The sequence below is a fragment of the Phocoena phocoena genome, chromosome 6, assembly GCF_963924675.1.
Source record: "Phocoena phocoena chromosome 6, mPhoPho1.1, whole genome shotgun sequence".
Lineage (NCBI taxonomy): Eukaryota > Metazoa > Chordata > Mammalia > Artiodactyla > Phocoenidae > Phocoena > Phocoena phocoena.
In genome coordinates, this window is record NC_089224.1 from 103,607,251 (window position 1) to 103,630,879 (window position 23,629).

The following is a 23,629-nucleotide window of genomic DNA, read 5'->3' on the forward strand; positions in this document are numbered from 1 at the left end:
GACCCATGGCTGAAACCTGTCACTTTTCACAGCAGCACTCAACAAGAACTGGGACAATCGAAGAGCAAGTTTTTATGGGGACCCTGTTGCTGCTTTAGATTCTGGTGTAATTGAAGAGGATAAGAGACCCTTCAAAGAATCCCAGAAAAATCGCTAATCTTCTCTCTGCATGAAAAAAGCCAGGGAGTGAACACAGTGTCTTACAGAGTGAAGAAGGCCACAAGAACAAGAGAGGGTGATTGATCAGTTAATTTATTATTTTTTAAAACTTGGAAATTCGGAAACTAAAATAATCACATTCCTCCTTCCCCATCTCTGGGTAGTGCCATCATTTTAATAAGCAATGCTCAGATAACAGAGTAAACCTTTATCATGGGGATGCCCTCGCACAGCAGGAGTACAAAGGGCTTACAAAGTAAATGGACTGTGGCTCAAACTAACAATCGCCTTTGCTTTGTTTTATCAGTTTGGTTACAAATGAATGGGTTTCTAGGGCTAAGTTATTATTAGTTTTCAATTCTTTATAATTTGATACCAAAACATATCAAAAATAATAAGCTAAAACAATATTCAAACCCATATTTTATTGGCTTTAATTACACACTTCAATATTTACAAAGTTAAAGTTTAAATGAAAAGTCTCTATTGTATTAAAAAAAATAACTACAGCCCGAATTAACGTGCCCTGGGGCAAATACATATCAATCAGCTAAGCATCAGTGACTGCATCAGGAACCAGGCAGTACTCTGTGTTACAACAAAGCAGTTTATTTGTGATCAGTGTTTGAGACTCTATACATCCTTCACGAATTTAATTTTACATAATCTGATACTCCTCTTAAAACTTAAACTTTGAACTGCTAGACTTATTTCCCTAGAACAGAAGGGCTGGTATAAGTTATTTTCCGGAAATGAGGTACCGTTTCACAGAACTAGTTTCTTTTTGTTTGTTTGTTTTCAAGTTTTAGAGAACTAAATTTGCGTTTGTTAAAATCAAAAAGTAGGAAAGATGTTCTTTACAAATAATTTTGATCAAGTATGTGTTCAAAGAAAGCAGGATAAAAAGGCTTTTTCTCTAACATTCTGTATGTACTATATTGTTCAATAGGAATTAGCTTCTGTCATTTGCTAAAAGAATGAGTAGTGGGGAACAGGATATGTTGGGAATTTCATAACGGGTAACAGAACCATTCTCTTGGGTAAACCTACAGAGAAAAGAAACGGAGAGGACTCCAAATAAGTTTAATAATCCAATAAAAATTTCAGGTTAAAAAAAAAAAAGAATCTTACAGTAATTATCATTAACCTTTTCCAGATTAGTCAGTCAACATGTACCGTTATGGAAGAGGCCCACAAACTTTGAAGTTACTCTTAATATTTTCCACTCAAAATTAAGATGGCTACATCATAGGAAGAAGGATATTCAAAAAGGGATTTCATCTGAGTGAACTGTCATGAATTATAAAGCTCAAAAGCAATGCTATTGATTAATATTCTGAAGTGACTCTCAATTTGGCACATCACATGTTACAGGAGAAACAGGGACGGTCAAGATTCACAGCACAGCTTTCTGTGCAGGCCTCAGATCCCCAGAAAGACAGTTCCAACTGGAGTTGTGACCAGGTGTTTACCTTACGGCTACTGCCAATATTGGCATGGCAAATCTGGAAAGATTAATTACTTGCTTAATTTTGTAATTAATGAGTTCTTGTGGCCTCACAAACTTCTGCATACTCAAGCATGATTTGAAATCTGATCCTTATTTCTATTCTAATATTTAAGCTATGGAGAAATCACAAAGCAGCAACAGCAGGTATTCGAGAGCACCAGATGATCAGAGGGAAATTACCCCACATGCAACAGCTTTACAAAGGCCAAAAGACATATTTACCTTACAGCCAAAATAAAGCATCGTTTTAGTAGGTTGGCATCACAGTAACATTTAAAAACCAAATCTTTTATGTGAAAAATGGGGGCATTACATTTCACCAGCTTTGGAAGTCAGTTATATGGCGCATGGGAGCCTTCTGAAGGGGGGCTCAGAGGCCGCGGGGTGAGAGCATAATGTTAGAGAGGGAAGAACAAGAGAGAAAAACTAAAAAGACAGGAAAAACGTGAATGTGCCTTAGAGCCTAGATATACAAATGTTTTAAAGAAAAAAATTAAGCTCTAGCAAACCTGTACTAAAGAACATGGGACTTACTATGTCTAAAAGAAAGACACGGGCTTCAGGCCCTGCCCCGGGAGGCAGACGCTTTGGCTCTCACACAGGACATGAGTCTAGTGAGTCAAATGTATTTGGATTAACTGACCAGACCTAATTCACAGGAAGGACGAGGTGGTCAGGGTATCCAGAAGTTGGCTGAATGGTAAAAGCAAATTGCCAAATCAAAAGGAGCTAGAGAACTTGAATTCAGAAGGAACTCCAAGTGACAGCATATTCTTGGACGGGGAGGCCCTAGCCAATCCTGAATGTGTCAGTGGAGACATTCAGTTAAGGAAGAAACTCCAGACTCTGCTCTCAGCCTTAGAGGAAACTCACCCCAAACGTCTGAGCCTTCCAGCTTCTCCACATCTTTCCAGGATGTAAATTATCTATCTTAATGGGGAAAGCGGTCAAATTGTTCACTTTCTACTTATTTCTACAGCTAGGAAATCAGATGAAGCTTCAGTTTAGCAGTGTCTTAAAGACCCATAATTTTCATCCAAACAAAAATGGGAAAGCTGATGCATGAAGAGAAAAAGCATAATGAAAGGTCTGAGGCTCGTGTGGAGGACTAACGCCACAAGTAGCAACACAGTCCAGGTCCTTCTCTTCTGTGTGCACACACACCCAGCCTGGGGTCGCACTGCTGCACACACACGTGTGCACCCGCCCACTCTTACACTCACATGCATTCTCTCACATGTGTGCACACACACTCGCGCTCTTTTTTCTCTCAACGACAAACATCCTATAGATGGCCAACTCTATACCACATAGCACCCGAGTTAGGAAAAATGCCTAAGAGAGCATATCACTGACTCCAAACCTACTGCCTCCATTGCCACATAAACCTCATTCAAAAGTTATCCAAAGGGCCACTGAGGTTCATTTCCGCATCTGCCTTTGTTCTTTATTTTTGGAGGGAGAGGAGCTATTCCTATGATTTTCTCACTGTACTACACAGACCTTCTGCAGTAAGCACTTCAGTAACTGCTGCAGATACCCCCTCATCACCCTCTAGGACCTGTTCACTCCACCTCTACGGAAAAATTCATGAAAAGGGATGACAGCTATGAATTTGAAGTGAGCACTTCCTATCTCTAACTCAAATCACCTAGAGTTCACAAACCAGAAACTTAAATGTAGCTCTATAACTGGCAGGCAGCCAAGCTAGAAGCTGAGTATGGCCCTTCAGTAGCCTTTGAATGGAGTATAAGTTGGCTGTAAGAAGAACTACTTAAAATATTTAATTTCAATATGGTCAGAAACAGGCAATTAGAACAAGCAGTCCTTCAATCAGGCAAAGCAGAGAGAAGAGCAACTCCAACCAAACCAAGAACCACAAGGTTGTGGCATTTTCAACGGGAATTTAAGTTGGGTCACTAGAATAAGTAGGTCTGAGATCCTCCAATTCATTTAAAGAAACCCTAGATACAAACTGCGCTTTGGATTGCTGTGCAGAGTGGCTTAAGAGGAGAAATCAGTAAGACGGTGTACATACCATAGGCAGGGGCAGCTGTGCTGTAACCATATGGTGTTCCATAGCCTGGTGCAAAGAAGGAGAAAGCACATCAGTCCAGGAAAAAGGGCAGAGTCAGCGCCGGCCCGATTCACAACGACCACCCGGCCCGGCGCCTTGGGCCCCAAGGGCTCCTTCCAGGTGCTGGCTCAACCAGAACCCTTCCCAGAATGGCCCGAGTCCACCGAGATTCCTCCATGCCTATGTAGAGTGGAAGCTTTTTACTACGGCCTGCCAAGCTCTCCTCACCTACCAGAATATCCTGTTTCTTTCTCACTACACTTACCACATTGTATTATAATTATCAACCCTTTGTCTGTGTTCCCCCCTAGAATGGCAGAGACTCAAGTCTTATACATCTTTGCAACACTTGAACCTAGCAGAATGTCTGGCATATAGTAACCACTCACACATTTTTGTTCAACAAAAGAATACTTAGAACCACTCAAGTTACCAATTTCTCACAGTTGGAAAATAGGAATTTCCAAGTCTTTTTTTCAGAAAGCAGTGACAGAGCAGGCTAAAGCCTCAACTGCCACTGAAGAGGGCGCACAGATCAGGCTGTGGGCTCGAGGGCAAGGTCCATGTCTTGTTGAAATCCGAATTCTGGGCCCCAGCACAGGGTCTCTCAGTAAATGTTGTTAAAATTGCCATTAGCATCTGGTGCCTATGAAGAAGGCTCATATTATCAATAAAGTACAAAGAACACAAAAGTTTTTGAACCATTTAGTTCTGGCACTAGTTTCTTATATGTCCTTAGATATGTAACCTCTGAGTTGCCACTTTCATCTATAAAATGGGAAACCCTCCAAGCTACTTTATAGTTTTAAAGGGATTAGAAATACTACATTAATAGAAATGACAATCTTTAATCTTTCAGTAAAATGACTTTAAAACATATAAATACTAAATCACTTGGGTAAATCTCTAGGAAAAACTGGTTTCTAAAATAGAACAAGGGCACAAAATCTACATGGGCCCTTCACATTGTACCCAAAACAAATCAAGCTTTTTTACTTTATAGCCCCTTTTTCTATAATCATTTCTGCTGCTAGAATGATTTTTTTTTCTTCTTCTTCTCTAGCTGACCAACTGCAACTCATCCTTTAGGTATCTATCACCTCCTCTGTAAAGTCCCCCAGGCTTGCTGTTCACTTTGCCCACCCCACGTCACAGCTTGCATCATATTACACGGTACTTTCTCAAGTGTCTGTTCCTACCCCATGTGACCCCGAGCATTCACAGGGGCAGACGCTAAGTGTTGGTCATCTTTGAATACTCAGATCTAAATCTCTTGTTTGAGATAAAACATTCAAATATATGTTGAATAAGTAAATTGCTTTTGGGGACTAACTGAAACATTTTCTTAGAGATAAAGTTTTTCACTTTTTAGTCTATACTTAAGTCATATAAAACTGCGGGTTGTACAACTTAGTCTTTAGTGCTCACTAAATCATATATTTCAAGAGGACACAAGGCAGCTGAAATAAGCAGTAGGAAATATACAGTAGGAAAAGTATCAGAAGCCAAAAAAAAAGAAAAAAAAGATTAATGCTTAAAAAAGAAGGCTGTATATCAAATCTATTCCAGGAAAAGGTAGCTGGTTGGCTAAGGCTACAGTTTCAAACGTTTTACTAAAACCTCCTTAAAGAGATGAAACTATAACAACTAAGCCGGCCACTAATGAGGCCACTGGGGTTCTAATCCTGACTTCACGCCTCACTAAGGTGACTCTGAATCGCACCTGCTATTTAACCTCCCTGAGCCTCAGTCTTCTGCAGAAACTGATGGCAGATGAAGGTAATTAAATAACATGTGTAAAAATACTTACTACACTCCCTGTTGCACAAAATACACTCTGCAAATGGCATATAACCTATTCATAATCCAAACTGACCTAATCTGAATCTTCTCTAGGCTATAAAAGAACTTCCTTTCTAAAAGCTTCAGAAGACAGGCCTTTCACAGAGGTCAGTGCAATGATGTAAGAGAAGCTACTACAGAGCAGAGAGGCAGACAGCAGGATTCCTCTCACAATCACTGCCACTAGCTGATGGCTGCTGACCCCTCGGGCGTGAGGAAAACGTCCCATGGCCCAGCAGCTGGACAAAACTGGACGAGCACGTCACCAAAGGCAAGAGAGTTCACCTCAGTAACCTGCCTACTACTGTTTAATGAAAGCTGCTTCCTTTAAATAAGACATTAAATGAGGCAAAAATAAATAAATTTCCATAGAAATAGTGAGATGCACAGAAAAATGTCTTAATTTTGGACACACAAAAAATACCAAACTGTAACCACCCTCTTACACTGTCTTTCAGTGCTCCAGTGCTCTCTGTCTCCTTCAATGGTGCCACCATCCAATCTACTTCCTCCAGCATAAGATCCTGGGAGGGACCTGAAACCTCACTCTGTTTCGTTCTCCACATTCAATCCATCAATTCTGCTTCTGAAGTTCTTCCATCTGCTCACTTCTTGACCCCCATCTACTTCCCTACACCCCCTGGAGATCCCTCCACGGCCTCTAGTCTAGTCTCTGAGCTTACAAAAACCTTCTACTTTGTCTTGGCATGCCGACTTCTATCCTTACAAGCCATTCTTCATGCTACAAATAAAGTCTGAAAGTCTTATCTCCTTACTCCTCTTAGAACCCTTCAGGACGTCCCCCGTACTTAGGTGCTAAGACCAAAATCCAAACCACAGCCTCCAGGACGGGACTGAGCACCCACTTTAGCTCAAATTCCCCCCACCCCCTCCCCCTTCACCCACACACAGTGCTCTCCACACTACAGACATGTTGGCCTCCTCCTAATTCTTCAAATGAGCCAAGTTCCCTCCTACCAGCACCATAGGGTGCTGATGTGCTATTCCCTCTGTGTGAGGTGTTCTTCTGTCCCAATCTTCTCTGAGTTAACCCCTACTCATTCTTCAAAGCTCAGTTCAAGTGTCACATCTTCAGGGAAACCTTCGAGTCCCCGACAGACTAGACCAGGTTTCCTGTCACGTTCCCTCACAGCATCGTGCCCCTCTCCTTCATCACAGCAACTCAGTCAGTCGTGAGTGTTCCATTAGTATGTCTCACCTTTAGACCAAACACTGCAGGAGAACAAAATCCATGTCTGCTGTGTGTCAAAGCAGGCACACAATATTTGAATAAGAGTACACATTGTTTATATGACACATCTTTGAGCTATGCCCCTACTGGGATCAACTTCTAGAGGCTTAATTCCAAAGCCACATCATCCACAGAACTTCCCAAAAAGCCTATTCTAAGTCTTTCTTAGGAAAAAAAAAAAAAAAAACCACAACCTAAGTGAACTTCTTAAGAGTGTTATGCAAAAAAATAATGACAGGATAAGACCCAATCTTTATGACCATTTCATCTTGATCAACAACTACTAGTGGTTTAGTTGTCAAGTTCAAAGTTCCATACTTGCAATATTACAGAGAATTTGATTTTAATGAGACAGAGGTACAGCTACTGCTAAGATGATACAAGGATCAGAACAGAAGGCAAGCAGAGGGCATCTTTTCCCATCTTCCTCAAGCCATGTGGTGAAATGGAAAGAATATAAACTTTGGAATTAGAAACACCTACATTCAAATCTTTGCTCTGCTGTTTACAAGATGTCTCACACTGAGCTAGTTGCCTTACCTCCCTAAAACTTAGTTTCCTCACCCAGAAAAATGGAAAATATTTCTACTTGAGGAAACACTGTGAAGATTAAAAACAATTAAGTGAAATCATTTATATGAAAGTATCTAGTGTATACTCAGCTCTAGATAAGTAAGTTCCCCCTTTCCTCTTTTTGTACTTCTTTAGCCCCTGATGGCTCCCCAACATAGAGTTAAAGAAATGCTAACATCGCCAGGCTTCACCCCAATCAAGTAGCTCTTACCAGCCATTTTTCTCACCTGTGATACCCAATCTGTCATCTATGTCCCCACCGAATACACTCTGCTCAGGTATCCAAACTCCCCATCTGTGGAATATCTTTGAGCTCATATCTCATTGTCAAAATATGTCCCCTCAACCAAGCGCAATACTCCTCATCTGTCACCTCCCTCCAGAAAGCCTCTAGTCACTCAGCAGATTCCAGGAGAAAACCTGTAACATTCTGTAGATTCTCTTCTTTTGAAATTCGGTGCACACCCATCCTATACCCATATTATGTTTCCAGAAACCCTGTATAACCCTGGAAAATAAAGGAGAGGCTGTTCTTGGAACTCTGGCCCAGAAAAGGAGGCAGATGTCTCACAGGGTGCACTGTACCTGGAGCTATGTAGCCAGGAGCAGCTGTGGCCCCAACAAAAGCTCCCCTTGTTAGAGTTCCTCTTCCTCTGCCCCGAACGGCTTGGACTGCTGCGGACACAGCTGTATTCACAACACCCTTTGCCTGTTAAAAATAACACATTTCATTACTGAGAGAAATAAGATCATCTCATCAACTTTGTAATGTATAACCTCTATGAGAAACTTGCGCCTGTACATGAGATTAGTCGTCTATGACCTTGAACCTTCAGTTTACAATCTGTAAAATGAAAATGACATCTTACAGAGTTGTTCTGGAGAAGAGCTGGCACACAGAAGTATGCAAATAAACTCTTCCTTTCACTTGAGGGTTACCCAGAAAGAGTTCGTTTTCTGCACACAAATTTCAGCAGTCAAATTACATCCAAAGTCATTTTAGGCCTGACTAAAGCAATTACAGACACTTGATACCTAGGTTCAAAATTTACTGAATTCTCCCCCAGTAAACAAAAAAATAGCACAACAAACCACCTGGAGTTAGCTGTGAACCTGAGTGGGGTTTAAAAAAAAAAAAAAGGAACTAAGACAGGAAGACCAAAGGTGTGGATGCCAGTTCCTGATGTAAGTAACTGAGACCTCAGGAAGGTCATGCAATTCTGTGTGTGTGTGTGTGTGTGTGTGTGTGTGTGTGTGTGTGAGAGAGAGAGAGAGAGAGAGAGAGAGAGAGAGAGAGAATCACCTCTGGTCTCTTCTTACTCTAAAATGCTATGGGACTCTGGTAAAGTCACATAATCTCTATGGGAGTCTCCCCAATAATTGCAAAATGACAATTATGATACCCACTTTGTTTTCCTTACTTCAGAGTAGAAAGAGCAACTGAGAAAATAGATACAAAGTTCTGAAAAGTAGAACAGATAAGGACAAAGAGTAACGGTACACAGGGCTGCTAGAACATTCTTTTCCAAAACTGAAAATTTAAGAAATAAGAAAATATCTAGTTTTAAATTACATATTATATTTACTTTTTAATATAAAGATGCTATAAAAACTCAAGCTCATAAAACTGCTAATACTCCCTGCTATAACCAAGCTGCAGGGAAGGAGGTGCAGAGCCTCAAAAGCACTGTACAATCAAGTCAACAGCATCTCAGACCGCTTAAATAGTCAGTGCATATACACATTTATCTCTCACTGAAAAAATCCTAGGATAGCCTCTGTAACTGGGTAGAAGACAGTTTCAAGGTCGAATGTATCGTGCACAGAGAACAGCCATTTTTTCCTTTTGGCTGAAAAAAATCCAACCAAAATAGACTGCTTCTTGGCTGTCAAGCACATTGAACACGTGAGTTCTATAGCTTTTAGTATGGAAAATTTCTAAAAATGAGTGAACTTCATGCGGGCATTTTTTTTTTAAAAAACACAGCTTAGTCAAATGTAGTCAGAAAGTAGTAGTCTGGCAGCAGCAGAGTGACTCCACACAAAGCAAGCTCATGTCTCCTAGAACCAAACCTAACTACCTAGTAAGTATCTGCACATAGCACAGGCTTTTTTAAACACTAAAATTAACTGACCCATATACAAGATGTAACGCATGAGAAAAACACACCAAAACAAACAAGGTAACAATTATCCTTCCACTAACTTAGAACATATTCTAGGAAGATTTTAGAAAAAGAAAATCCACTTATCCTCTCTCTACATGGGTACCACTGCAATTTAAACGCTTTCTTTGTATTTCATCTCAGTAAAAGTTCGTTTTCTTTGTTTATATTTTGAATTCTAGAATATAAGCAGTGTTTATTATAGTAAATACAAGAAGTTTAAATTAACACAAAACAAATTTCTCAGGTGGATATAATACACAACAGGAGCATGCCAATGGTCTTTGGAAGGAGAAGAACCAGGTTTCAGAGGGAACCCTTACCATCAATTCACTATGTTACTACAAGCGGTATCTTAATGTGTTCAAGCCTCATTTCCTCATCTATAAAATGAGAGCTATTCTAACCTCTTATAATGGACTTTGCATATGCATATTTAACACAGAATCTTAAATAATCTAAGCTTCCTTCTATTAGTCTAAACATTTTTACTTGACTTGTTCCTATCACATAATATATTCAGACATTATTATACCAGTATTCTCCATGAGGGAGAGAATGTGTCTTATAGTTAACGTATCTCCTTTTCCCTCACAATCGTGCACATGGTATATGTCTAGAAAATATTTTTGAATACGTAAATGAATGGATAGAAGAATCTGTTATTCAAAAGCGTGCAACTAGGAGGCCATCTTTTCTTACTGCAACCCTTGTTACAATCCTGGGCCTTTAGCAGCTCTGACATTTCCAATGTCGGTAATGAACAGAAGCAACAAAGGGTCAAGTTCTACTGTGACGCCCTCAAAGGAAAACCCAAAATAAATAATGCAAAAGGACAAAACTGGAAAGGAAATGGAAGAGCACCTGCAGACTCTCATGAGAGTAAGCCCCAAATACTCTTGGCAGCTTCCCTAAACTAAACAAATGCTAGTATCTCATTAAAGTCCCAACCCTCTACCTCTTCAAGAATGACCTAGATCCCCCAAATAATGCTAATAGTCTCTTTTTAATAATTTGCCTAAAAGACCACAGAACAGAGAACCACTAATCATATTTCTATTATTCATGATCAAACCCAAAGCAAGGGTTGCCAAATCCAAGAAAAAGAAGTAACTTTAGAAAAACCTGAAGTGGCACAAAGACAGGAAAGGAAATTTAATTCTGGTAATATCTTTCAAAGGTTTAATGCTTAACTCATACCTGAGGGATAATCTTCTTTTTCTTATTATTTGCTGCATTGGGTCCAGAAAACAGCTTCTCCAGGGCAGCTAAAGCTGCACTTGCCTTTGCCACTTTCTTATTTGGACCTGCACCTCTGAACTTCTGTCCATCTACTTCTACCTAAAATCAAGAACAACACTCTGCAATTACCCCGTGCAATTCCTCTACATAGTTTTAATTTAAATGTGTCACGACACAGAAAACACCAAAAGTCAAACAGTACCATGAGATTTGACTCAGTCTAAAGCTTTTTTACATATAAGCTGAGGATATCCTATGTCTTTGAGGGGAAAAATAAGGTTGGCTTGTATCTAGGTACACACCTCCATTACAAAGCGTTTGTCATGGCTTCCACCAGTCTCCGAGATGAGTTCATACTTAAGACCTCTTCTTTTTTCATTGAGCTCCATTACAGGATTTTTGCCACTTGCTGTGAGGATAGGGCCCTGAGTTCTTACCTAAAAGGAGGTTCAATCAAGTAAGATTTTAGAGTATTAGATTTCTTATTAATACAATTATACTACGTCTCCGTTGACAAAGAGGCTCAAGAATTGTACTTTAAAGCATTCAGGGGCTAGGATGCATGATCACTTCTGTATACAAATGGTAAAATATCTTTAAAGGTATAGAAATTCTACAAGCAGTAAACATCACAGTAAGTCATCTGGCCAGCCTGCCATGGAAGCAGGCTGTCTCAACAGATCAGTATTCAAGAGCAGTGTAGCCTTGCCATCACGTGGCACTCCAGGGTCTGATCTGGGGTGTTCAAGATCTAAGAACAATACTCTAAATGACTGACAATGTAGGTAGAACAGCTGAGACTCACATGACACCTGAGCATTCATTGTTTTTCATCTTTAGGATTAGGAAGAAATAACTCTCAATTTGGGAGACGGAAACAAAATGTGCCTACACATCTCTCAGTCTCTCTAAAGAGATTTAACGGCACCTAGAGTAAAAACAGTAGGCTACAGACTATGAATTCAGAAATTTAAAAATAATAAAAGCAGTCATTCTCGGCCCTCAAGGAGCTAGAGTACAGAAGGAGGGATTGATCTAATCACTGTAAAACAATGTACATTACAGAGCCCATGTATATTATGGAAACACAGTACAAGGAATCATTTTCTAGGGCAAACAGGATAGTTTTCCTGGAAGTGACATGCAAACCTGACCTTAAAAGGTAGGTACCAGACCATGAGAAGGAGGAAACGAAGGAGAAGGGCATTCTGGACAGAAGAAACAGCCATGCAAAGGCCCAAGAGAAAGAAAGACCATTTGTTTGGGAAATGGCAAGAAGTTCCATTTGGCTGTATTAAGCGAGTGAGGAGAGGAAAGCAGAACCAGATTAGAAACACTCTTGATGGAGCCAAATCATAAAGGACTTCACATGTCATGCAAATGAGCTTCGACTTTATCATGGACAATGGGGAGCCACTGAAAGACTTAAATCTGGGTAAATTCACGATTAGACTAGAAAACTGCTCTAGCAGTGGTGGAAAGAACTGACATAAGGTTAAGACTAGAGGTGAGGAAGAGAAGTAATTCACGTAAGAGTGTGAAGGCTCAAACAAAGAGAGAGGCTAGCACCAAAAATAAAACCAACCACAAAACACCACAAAACTATAATTTTAGAAAGGAAAGACCCAACGACTGAGCACTTTTTGAGGTTAGAGAGCATGTCTGTAATTCTATCCCAGCAATTGCTCAAGAAATGCTGAACAAAAATGAATTATTACATATAATAGGATTTTCATGTATGTAAACCTAATGGACAGCAAGATTCTCTTAACATACTCTACGCTGATTTAATAAGTGGTTGATGCTATAAAAGTGAAACATTGGACAATTTTTAAAGACAATTTTAATAAACATTCCTGGGTCTTTTGTAATAAACCACTTCTTGAAGAGTTTTTAATAATCTACATCTTTTTAATTTCAAGGCAAATTTCTGGAGTCCATCTTTAAAAGGTAATGAGTAACTTCTGAAACTATGGTAATCACTCCCTGCTTTCCAAATCTGAAATCACTTTATAAAAATGAGTCAAGATAAAAATATTTGCAGTTCTAATCAATTATTACTATTTTAATGAAGAATAAGAGCTTTCTCCCCTCCCCACTACTACATTATACAGAAGCAAAGCAGAGACGGATTCACAACCAGAACCTCCACATACTCTCATAACTGCTATTAGTTTAGCCCACGCTGCTCTCTTAATTCCCTTTGAACTTAACAGTCTGTACCTCATAATTAACGTGCTCTTTTTCTCTTACTATTTACAACACTGCCAGCAAACCATCTTGGCCTGCCTGTGACAACCACTTATGAATGACTGGTCCTCTCTAAAGCCAGGTGCCATGTCTTCTATCCTCCACAGCATCACATGAGGAGTCAGGCATGGCTTCCACAGGCCTCAGCCCCATCAGTCCCCACCATACAGGCCTACCTGGTACTTCTCAAGCATTTACTTTCACAACTCCAGATATTATACCTTCTATTCCTTGGCCCAGAATGCCTTCTTTCCACCTCTTCCCCACATAGCAAAATCATCATCTCAAACCAAGCTCACAGTTTACTCTCTTTGATTTTACACGTGTGTACATTTCATAATCACATCCTCCTTTGAGATTATACATTATTAAATTCATTTTGCAATCACGGTGCTTATCACATTACATTGTAATTACGAGCGTATCTTTTGCCCTTCTATCCTGAGAACATCTTAAGGCTCTGGACACAATTTCCGCAGCATCTAGCAGTAAGCAGGTACTAAAAGGGGAAAAAATTATAGTCCACTAGGTCCTTGACAGATACTCATTCTTACAAATGACACTTTTTTAAATTTAATGTAAGCTCTTGCGGTTATTTAAAGCCAATTTTTCTTATGTAGAATGCAATAAGCAAGGGCCCCATGAATTCCCAAATAAGCCGTGTATACTCAGTACTTGAATTTTTGTCTCATTCTATTATCTCTGACAATACGTCATAGGTCAGGACTTGCTCAAGAGTCTGAGGAACATACTAAATCAGACGCCTTTTTTAGGGCTGGACCAACTCAATGATGACCCCACTGACCCCCATAGCTTAGCACAAATTTCGAATAATCCTAAATTTCCCCATTAGATTTTTTTTTAAGTTTGCAAACATACATGCATACACATATTCATTCATTCATTCATTCGTTTATAGCACAGCAGCTTGTGGGATCTTAGTTCCCCGACCAGGGATGGAACCGGGGCCCCCTGCAGTGGAAGCATGGGGTCCTAACCACTGGACCACCAGGGAAGTCCCTAGATCTTTTTGTTTTTCACTTTTCAGTTATTGTTGACATTCCTGATACATGATGATTGTGAAATGCTGGAAGCAACTCCCATGGCCAGCAAAGGAGAAATGCTAGTCAAATTAGGATACATCCATGTGTTGTACAGTATACAGTTATGTATACAGTGATTTTTAGAGTTAAGTGAAAAAACAAGATGTAAAACTATATGAAAATATGATTGCCTTCATAAAAAATACACATAGAAAAAAGGTTGGATATAAAGCAAAATATTAATAATGGCTGCCTCTGGAATACATACACTTGTATATGCTTTTGATTGTCTCATTTATACTTCTCCATACCTCTCAAATTTTTGACAATGAACATACATTACTTTTTTTCCAAGGAAAAAAATATATAAGTATACCTCTAAGGTACTGGAGGTTTCAGTTGTAGAATTTCCAGTATTATTGCTTGAGTTTGAAGACACTGTTTCATTTTTGCCTTCATTATCTGACTTTTCATCGGAACTCATACATTCAGTATCTGCATCAAAGCCCGTTGGGTATCCCATTGCCTGCAGCACCTGTACAAATTACATCAAGATTCAGTTTATTTAAACACCAGACACCAGAGAGAACAGATGAAATATTGAGAACAACAGTTTCAAACCCACAACATTTGAAACCGTGAAACACCTTGCAGAAAGAGAAAGATGGTGCTAAATCTATAAATCCTTGGTTAGAAAAGTTTTACCTACCAGAGTGTCACCGTGGAAAATGGGGGAAACCTCCTCAGAGTAATTAGGTTTAAATAACGGAAAACAGAAATGCAAACCTGAGGCTACCCTGGGTTCATTTAATTTGGAGATGAGAGGTAGAGAAACAGAATAGCCAAGTTCAACCAGTGAGGTGAGGGGGAAAGTAAAATCGCACACTATGAAAAGTACACTAGGCTAGAAAGGAAAACACCTGATGTTCTAACTCTTTATTTCTCCTCTGGTCCTCAGTTTTCCAATTTGCAAAACAGGAAGACTGATTAATTGACCTCTAAGTTCTATGACTCAATCCAATAGGGGAAATTAGCACAGAAGGGAAATCAAGGAGTTTTCTTTACCTTGGAGCCAATATGCCTGTTAATTACAAAATTACATCTGAAGCTTTCTACTATCCATCCCTTTGGCTCTCCACTTAAAACCATAATCGAGACTTGAAAGAAAAGATTCAGTCTCTAGGTTTATTCTCTACCACTAAGTGAACCAGGAACAAGTTTAGGTTTGTATCTCCACCCCGGCCTCTCAAGGCCCGGTTACATTATGGCTTCCCCCAATGTTCACTCTTCTTATATTTCTACTCATGCCTGGCATTTCTCATCTTTTTTAAAATACAGTTTTCAGAACAGTGTGTGTGTGTGTGTGTTTTGTACACCTTTTAATATCTCCTTCCAGGTTAAACTGCTTTTTAGATGTTTGCAGAAGAATATGTGCACTAGCATTTTTATAAGCCTCTATCAAACTGGTTGACATTGCATTGTCAGTTACTGACTTAAAGGTCTGTACCAGAACTAGGTGCCTAAAGATCCCTATATTTGTTTTAGCTTTTGACTAATGTTTAAAGTTGCTGGAGTGTAAAAGCAACAGCATATTTCTTTATAATCCCAACTATACCCAATAGGTGTCTCAAAAAACTGTTATGGCTGCCACACAAATGAGTAGCCAAACAGTCTAGCCTTTATAAACAATGGCATTCTGTACAAAGGATTCTGCCAATATAAATAAAATATTACTCTAAACAAAAAATGGGCAGAAGTAGACTTCTGTACCTAGAGAACTTGAAATTAATTCACCCAATTCATATGGAGGACCTGACATTCTGTTGAACATTTCAAATCGTAAATAAATTCCTTATATTCATTGGGAGTAAGGCCAAGAGTACTTCTGTAACATCGTAAGTTCTAAGAGTACTCAGGTAGGACTTCGCACTAAATACACTAACATCGTTTGCCTATACCCTTGTCAATATTTATAAAGAAAACACCTTCTCCACTGCCTGAGTCCTGCAAATATGCTCTCCCTAAGAAATCGCGTCTCAGAAGGAATAGTTATCGGTCTGGAGTTAACACCAGGCTAACACAGGCTGCAAGTCAAAAGCCAAGAGTCCCAAAGAAATTTGATTTGTTTACTCCAAAAAAAACTAAAGACACAGTTTCCCAACTTAATACAGACTGTTAAAAGTCTAATGTGAATTATTTAACACCACTTCTCTCTGCCCTTTCCACACATATCAGATTCATTTATTGTTTTTGTAGCAACATATTTCAATACATTTACAAATATTTTATATAACTGATGGATAATCTCAAAGGATATTAGAAGTGTACTTGCAATACAGCACAACTAACAAAAAATTTTCAAATTATTTTTCTATGAACACATATTCTAAGATTATTAACTAACATATGCTACAGAAGTAGAAAGAAAAAAGTATGGAGTTTTTGGACCTATAGAACCAGTTTGTTTGGAATCAATATTAAGGCCATGATTCTTCCTGCAGCATGAAGAGGGGCCTATAAAATATGTCCCACCTCCTCTCATGCAAGATGCATCCTCCTATTAAGGACCATAACCCTCTATGTACTTTAGCATGCTGCACCATGCAATGTTTCTGCCCACCTTCACCATCTGACTGTTGGTAAAAAAGTATATTTTACTCTTGTCCACTAAGTTTGAACCCTGTTTTATCTCTGATTATAATTAACACTTGTTTCTGCAAGGTTAGCAAAATGATGACAATTGATGAAGTTCTATAATGGGCACATGGATGTGTACTGCATTATTTTACTTCGTGTTTGAAAATTCTCATAATAAAAAGTTAAAAAAACATATATTAAGGCCAAAAAAACGGGTATACCAAAGAAAAGTGAGTTTCAAATGCCTGGCAAACAAATCAAGCCTAATAAACACATCAATTGAGCTGAAAAATCACAAAATGATTCTTGGAAACAAGGTGACTGGAAAATCCAGGGTAACCATGCCTGTTTTCTCCTGGAGAGGGGTTGAGACTGAGAAAGTTGATACCCTCAAAGACAAGGGGCCAAGAGTGGAAACATGCAGCACACCCTACCCCATGGCTCTCCACTCAGGAGAAAGTCATACTCGCGGCTTCCGCACAGTAGAGAGCTGATGGCTCCGGAACCTCTGCAGAGGGGCTTTACCCCTTGTCCCCTTCAGCCGATCTTTCCCCCACAATGATTAAGATTCTTTTCATGGAATATGGCTGGTTATGTCCTTAAAGGTGTCCTTTGTGAGGGACAGTCAGGAAAAAGGACTAGAGGAGGAAAGGGAAGACTGGCCACTAATCTTCATCATTTTAGGGTACGTGCTGCTAGGCAGCCACACTCCTCCTTCTGTTCTTATGTCATAGACAGTGAATTGATATTGATATTTCAAAAGCTTTCTGGGTCAGATGCTAGAGAACTTAGATCCAAATTTGTGACTCATTCTCAGCATACTTTACAGCTAAGTTATTAAACTGTATTTTTAGCCTTATTCCTAAATTCACTTTTTCCCTCATTCTTAGTTTTCTTTTTCTGCCTCATTTTAAACTCATACTATTTCAACATACTTAAAAAGTACCCCTTTTGTAAACAACATAACATATTGTTCTATAATTTTACACCTTAGCTATTATTTTTCTGCATTGTGCTTATTACTACCTGACAAATAATTGACCCATTTGTATATCACGCTGTCTTTCTCCCCATTCTATCCTCACTAGAATGCAAGCTCCAGGAGGGCAAGGACTTTATTTTGATCATTGCTGTATCCTTAGCATCTAGGATAATGTTTGCATCTACATTAATAATACTTGCAAACTGGAATGACTATGAAAACAGACCAATTACATCTTATGTCATACTGTAACATAACAGAACTTTTCTTTAGTGAAAAGTGATCTTCCATCTACTTGATCTTTGACATTTTCGCATTTGTGTGCAAGAGGTCAAATGCAGTCATGGAGAGATTCCAATATTTAAGAATTTTCTATAAACCTATATGCATAATTGACTGGTTCAATCGTGGACCTTATTCTCTATGGAAATATTCTGAAATACAGAAAAGGCACCACATGCAAAAAAAAAACACATTAAATTTATTTATGACAGAAAAAATCTGCAAACAGCAAAATATCCAATGATAGGGGAATGTTTAAACAAACAATAGTACATCTATATCATGTTAATCATACAGCCATTTAAAATTATTTATGAAGATTTTAATAACATAGAAAAACACTGATGACATGTGAAATGAAAAAAAAAATCAGAGCATAAAACTACATATACACTGTGAGCTCAACCTAAAACAAAGAAACAGAAAAGGACTGGAAGTATATACTATATACAAATATTAATGAACTGTCTCAGAGATAAGCAACCAACAGTTTTTATTCTTTTACTTTTTTGTGTTTTGCAAATTTTATATGATCAACACATTTTATAACCAAAAAAAGAACAGTTTTGTGATCCAGAGGTGACAAAAGACTGTATGTCACTGTCATTAAAATCTTGAAAAATTCTGTTAATTTACTATAGATAAACAAGCACCTTATTTACCACATAAAATAACAAAGCACTGTTGAGTAAAAGAAATACTGTACCTTCACTGCTACGTGAAGTTTTGCTGTTTTCTTGGATGGTCCTGAGGCTTCATATGTTGTACCATCCACATCTACAGACATTGTGAAGACCGGGGCATGGACAGGGCCAGACTGAGATAAGAGCTTATATTGAAGCCCAGGCCTGATCTGATTTAGCCTCATTAGTGCATTCATAAGGTCTATTGCTTTGCTATCCAGAACTGTAAGAGAAAGAGGAATAAGATCAGATTAAAGCAAAACCATTTTGCTTTAATCTATGTTTCTGTAGGTTCCTAGTGACCACTATAAATTCAGATTTTAAAAAAGAATTTCAAAACGCACATATAAATTAACTTCACTTCGTAAGTAATTCTAAAACTACTGCTTAAATAATTACGGTAACATCATTGTAAAAGTAATATGCATTACCATAGCTATACATTCATTTTAGTTTGTCAGTATATTTTAAGCAAATGATGCTTGGAAACAAAAGTTATTCAATCAGTTTGTTAAAACTCCAATTCAAATCAATCAAATCAATCACTTTTTAATTTTTATTTTCCTGAGACATAAATCCTTTCTAGTTAACATCTATAAGAATAACGATTTTACACACTTTTCCTTAAGTTTCGTTTCATCTTCTTATTGGGATCTTTATCATCCCCTAATCCGTCTTCAAATGGCCTCTTCAGAGCTGAAGACCCAGCACCTAAACAATTACAAGAGATTCATTATCAGTCAAAACAATGATTCTACTTACTCTACCAAATGTACCTAATATGTTCAGGAAGGAAAAATCTTAGGAATCACAAGGACCATAAGACCCTTTCACTGATAAATTAAATATTTATAATCTTGTAATAGCAAAAAGGTTTAAGTGAATCTTTATGAAACAATATTATCCCTTTTTATAAATATTTATTTTCCCATTTATTCACATATACACATACAAATATCTATGCATAATATTCACATCTGTATATGCATAAACAGAAAAAAGTCTGGAAAGAGATGTATCAAAATGTTAAAGGTGGTTATCTGTGGCAGTAAGATTTATTTTCACTTATGTCTCTTCAAATATTTCTATAAGTTCACATTTATTATACTATTAATTTTTAAAGTCCACATGTTAAATATTATGCTTACGGAAATCTGATTATTTCTCATACTATGACATATTCTTCTGTCTGCCTGTTCGAATTTCTATTCAAGATTTTATTTACAGTTCATCTTCCCCATGAAGTTTTCTTCAGTTTCCCTCTCATCTCAACTTTTTAGAAGAGTTTCTATGGTATCAGAAATATAAAGTGTCATACGTAGTCTTGTGTCATTGCCTATTTCATATACAGAGACCTTGTGTTTCCTTAGTGTTCCATGAAGGTCAAAGATATTTTCTCCTTGTCTGTATCTTATAAACTATCTAACATAAGACTCAGAAACAACATAATGGGTATGGAACAAAAACTAACTGAACTAATATTACTCAATTTCTTAGATAAAGCAGCTAGTTAATAATGCCATCAAGACATAAGGCAGGAGCTTTGCTATCCAAGATAAAAACAATCAGAGAAAAGCTCATCAACCTGTCCAAGTACTACTTTAAAGAACTCTGTGTTTTCAACGTAGAAGTCAGTTGTTGGGTTTTTCCTAAAGGAAAGTTATGCTCAAAAGATTCATGCCATAAGATTTCCAGATACTTCTTAGTGAAACCTTGTAATAACACTGAGATTAACTACATATTCTCTGATCATCAAGATTTATTGTCCCTTGGGGTAAACACTGACTTCAGCATTTGCTTGAGTCAATACTTACCACTCAGGTCAATCAATCTTGATGTGCTCTCTTCAACAGAAGGCAATATCTGCTTATATCTGCTTAGTAGTGTATTTCATTTGCATTACATAAAACTGTGGGTTTGCCAGTCTCCCAGAATGCAGTCTTTAAGAGATAAAGTTAAAAAGGAACAACATCTATTCAATCACTCTCCCACTCATTAAGTTACATTAAAAGCTGCTCCCTGATTGCCTGGAATTCACCAGCTGGCTTAGACGTATGGATCTATTCTCTAAATCCTCCAGCTACATGAATAGAGCTGCATGGATTAAGCTTCATTCTACCATCCCTGCCCTTGGACAAGGGCTGTAAAATCTGGAGCTAATCATAATAGTAATGGGGGGGAGCGGCGGGGTGGGGGGGGATGGGCTTGTGTTACAAAAAGCAAGTTGTTTTCAACATCTACAGTATCTAGAAATAAGAAGTGACCATTTCAGAGGCAACAATTTTTAAAAACAATAGGTGAAGGCTTACCATATGCCTGGCACTGTTCTTAATACCTTATATGAATTAATTTATTTAAGCCTCACAAGCACCCTATGAAGCCTGTCCTTTCATCATCCTCATTACAATTTTATTCATGTATTCATCCAGCAACAAATATTAACAGTTTTTCTATGTTCAGGACAATTTTAGGTGCTGGACAGCTAACAGAGAACAAAACAACGTCCCTGTTCTTAAAGAGTTTGCATCTGGTGGTGGAGACTAAGCCCAACATGTCATATGGTCCCGAGCACAATGGAGAAAAATAAGAGGCTTAAGGAGGAGGATGTGTTGCTATTTTTTTTACATGTGATGCCCGTCAGAAAGGTATCACTTATAGATAAGGTAGCTTTCTGATGAAGATCTAACGAAAGTAAAAGAGTAAGCTATGCAGCTATGTGGGGGAAAGAGCCCCAGGAAGAGAGAACATCAAGTACAAAGGTCTTAAGGCAGGAACATGCTAAGAAACAGCATACAGGCCTGAGTGGTTGGAGTGCACGACGAGGACGGGACAGGAGAAGATGAGCAGCAGCAGGAGCTCTCAACCTTAGCTGCCACTAAGTCACCAGAGGAGCTTCTGCAAAATACACAAGTTCCACTTCTAGTACGAGAAGGTAAGTCAACTGAAATAGATGAGAGCAACCAGAAAAGATGGACCAAATGTCTGTTCCTGGGCAACAAAGAATTATAGAGTCAAGATCCGAGAGACAAAGGAAACCCTGCTCTGGGGGCCACACTTCCCCTGGGGGTATCTTCCACATCCAGAAGAAGCCACTAAGAACTGAACAGAGCACCTCAGGCACCCCAGGTCTCAGGGGTCAAAAACTGGACTTTACGGACCTCCAAAAGGGGAAGGCCTGGTGAATTCCCCACGCTGTGGGTTGGGTCTCTGCAATGCCACATGCTAGAAGTAAATGAAGTAGAAATAGTCTGGATCTCAGAAGGACTGAAGCCCACCTTCAAATCACCTTAATCCCTGATTGCATTAATATGATCCAGATTGCCAATTCCACTAGTCATCTCCCAGAAACAAATATAAATCCTCCCTGGAGCACTATATCATTACTCTAAGCTTTAATTCCCTCCAAAATTTTTAAATTTAAGTCTCCATCACTCAAAACAAAAACAAAACACAGGTACATGAGAAGACAAGATACTGTGATCAAAAAATCACGAGAAGCAGCAGAAAACAGAAACAGATCCCAAAGAGACCCAGATGATGAAGCATTCTTTCAGAAACAAACTTTATTAAAAAGAATGATTAGGATGCTCAAAATGAAAATAAAAAATCAAGAAGAATTTGTGGCAGAAAATCTGAAACTATAAAAGAGCCAAAATTGTAGAAATTAAAAACTGACAGACCTGCAAAGGGAAACAGACGATCCACAATAGAGGGGAATTGGCATACCTCTCTCAGTAATTAAGAGAACAAGTTAAAACAATATGTATGTATGTATGTATGTATGTATGTATGTATGTATGTGTGTGTGTGTGTATACAGGTATATAAGATTTGAACAACACAATGAACAAACGCAACCTGACATGTAAAGAATATTCTGGCTCTACCAACTACAGAATATACATACTTTTCAAAGTATGAATCATTTATAAAAACTGACCATGTGCTGAGCCATAAATGAACTTTCAAGAACTACCAAAGGAAAAAAAATCACACAAAGCATGTTCTCAGATCACAGTAGAATAAATAAGCTCAAATATAAGGAGATAACGGACTTCCCTGGTGGCGCAGTGGTTAAGAATCTGCCTGCCAACGCAGGGGACATGGGTTCGAGCCCTGGTCCGGGAAGATTCCCACATGCCATGGAGCAACGAAGCCTGTGAGCCACAACTACTGAGCCTGCGCTCTAGAGCCCACAAGCCACAACTACTGAGCCTGAGTGCCACAACTACTGAAGCCTGTGCACCTAGAGCCCTTGCTCCACAACGAGAAGCCACCGCCATAATTAGTCCGTGCACCGTGACAAAGAGTAGCCCCTGGTCACCACAACTAGAAAGCCCGCGTGCAGCAACAAAGACCCAACGCAGCCAAAGATTAAAAATTTATTTAAAAAATTAAAAAAAGAGATAACTAAAAAATCCTCATTTGTCTGGAAATTAAGCAATGACATCGAAATGGCTTACATGTCAAAGAACTGATAACAGGAAAATTAAAAAATAGTTTTAACTAACTGATAATGAAAATGCTAATGTAAAAAGAGTACAAAGCACATAAATCTGGGCATAAAGGAGAACTTAGTCTTAATAGTACATATGATAACGTAAGAGGCTTAAAAAAACGCCAACAATGTATTCATCTATTTCAAAACATTTAAAGAAGAACAGCAAATTAAACCTAAAGAAGGTAGTGAGGATAAGAGCAGAAATCAATGACATAACATACAAGCATATACCAGGAGATGATCAACAAAGTCAAAAGTTTATTTCTTTTTAAAGACTAAAAAAACTGATAAACCTCTAGTGAGAGCGATCAGAAAAAAAGGAGGTACAAAACGTATAAGACAGGATATCAATACTGCAGACAATAAAAAGATAAAAGGATCTTATAAACTACTTTATTTTTAAATTTAGATTAAATGGACAAATTCTTAGAA

At 38.4% G+C, this 23,629-nt stretch overlaps 1 protein-coding gene across 1 annotated transcript in view; it reads right to left on the reverse strand.

Annotated features, from left to right (window-relative positions):
- Nucleotides 1-238: 238 nt before the first annotated feature.
- STRBP (spermatid perinuclear RNA binding protein) overlaps nt 239-23,629 on the reverse strand; it is a 53,585-nt gene continuing 30,194 nt past the window's right edge. The window contains exons 10-17 of the mRNA XM_065879454.1: nt 19,316-19,408; nt 18,721-18,920; nt 14,490-14,648; nt 11,123-11,257; nt 10,779-10,919; nt 7,999-8,122; nt 3,708-3,752; nt 239-1,205 (exon numbers count right to left, since the gene is read on the reverse strand). Of these exons, the coding sequence (XP_065735526.1) occupies nt 1,129-1,205; nt 3,708-3,752; nt 7,999-8,122; nt 10,779-10,919; nt 11,123-11,257; nt 14,490-14,648; nt 18,721-18,920; nt 19,316-19,408 (974 nt within the window). The 3' untranslated portion in view covers nt 239-1,128. The remainder of the gene's footprint in view (nt 1,206-3,707; nt 3,753-7,998; nt 8,123-10,778; nt 10,920-11,122; nt 11,258-14,489; nt 14,649-18,720; nt 18,921-19,315; nt 19,409-23,629) is intronic.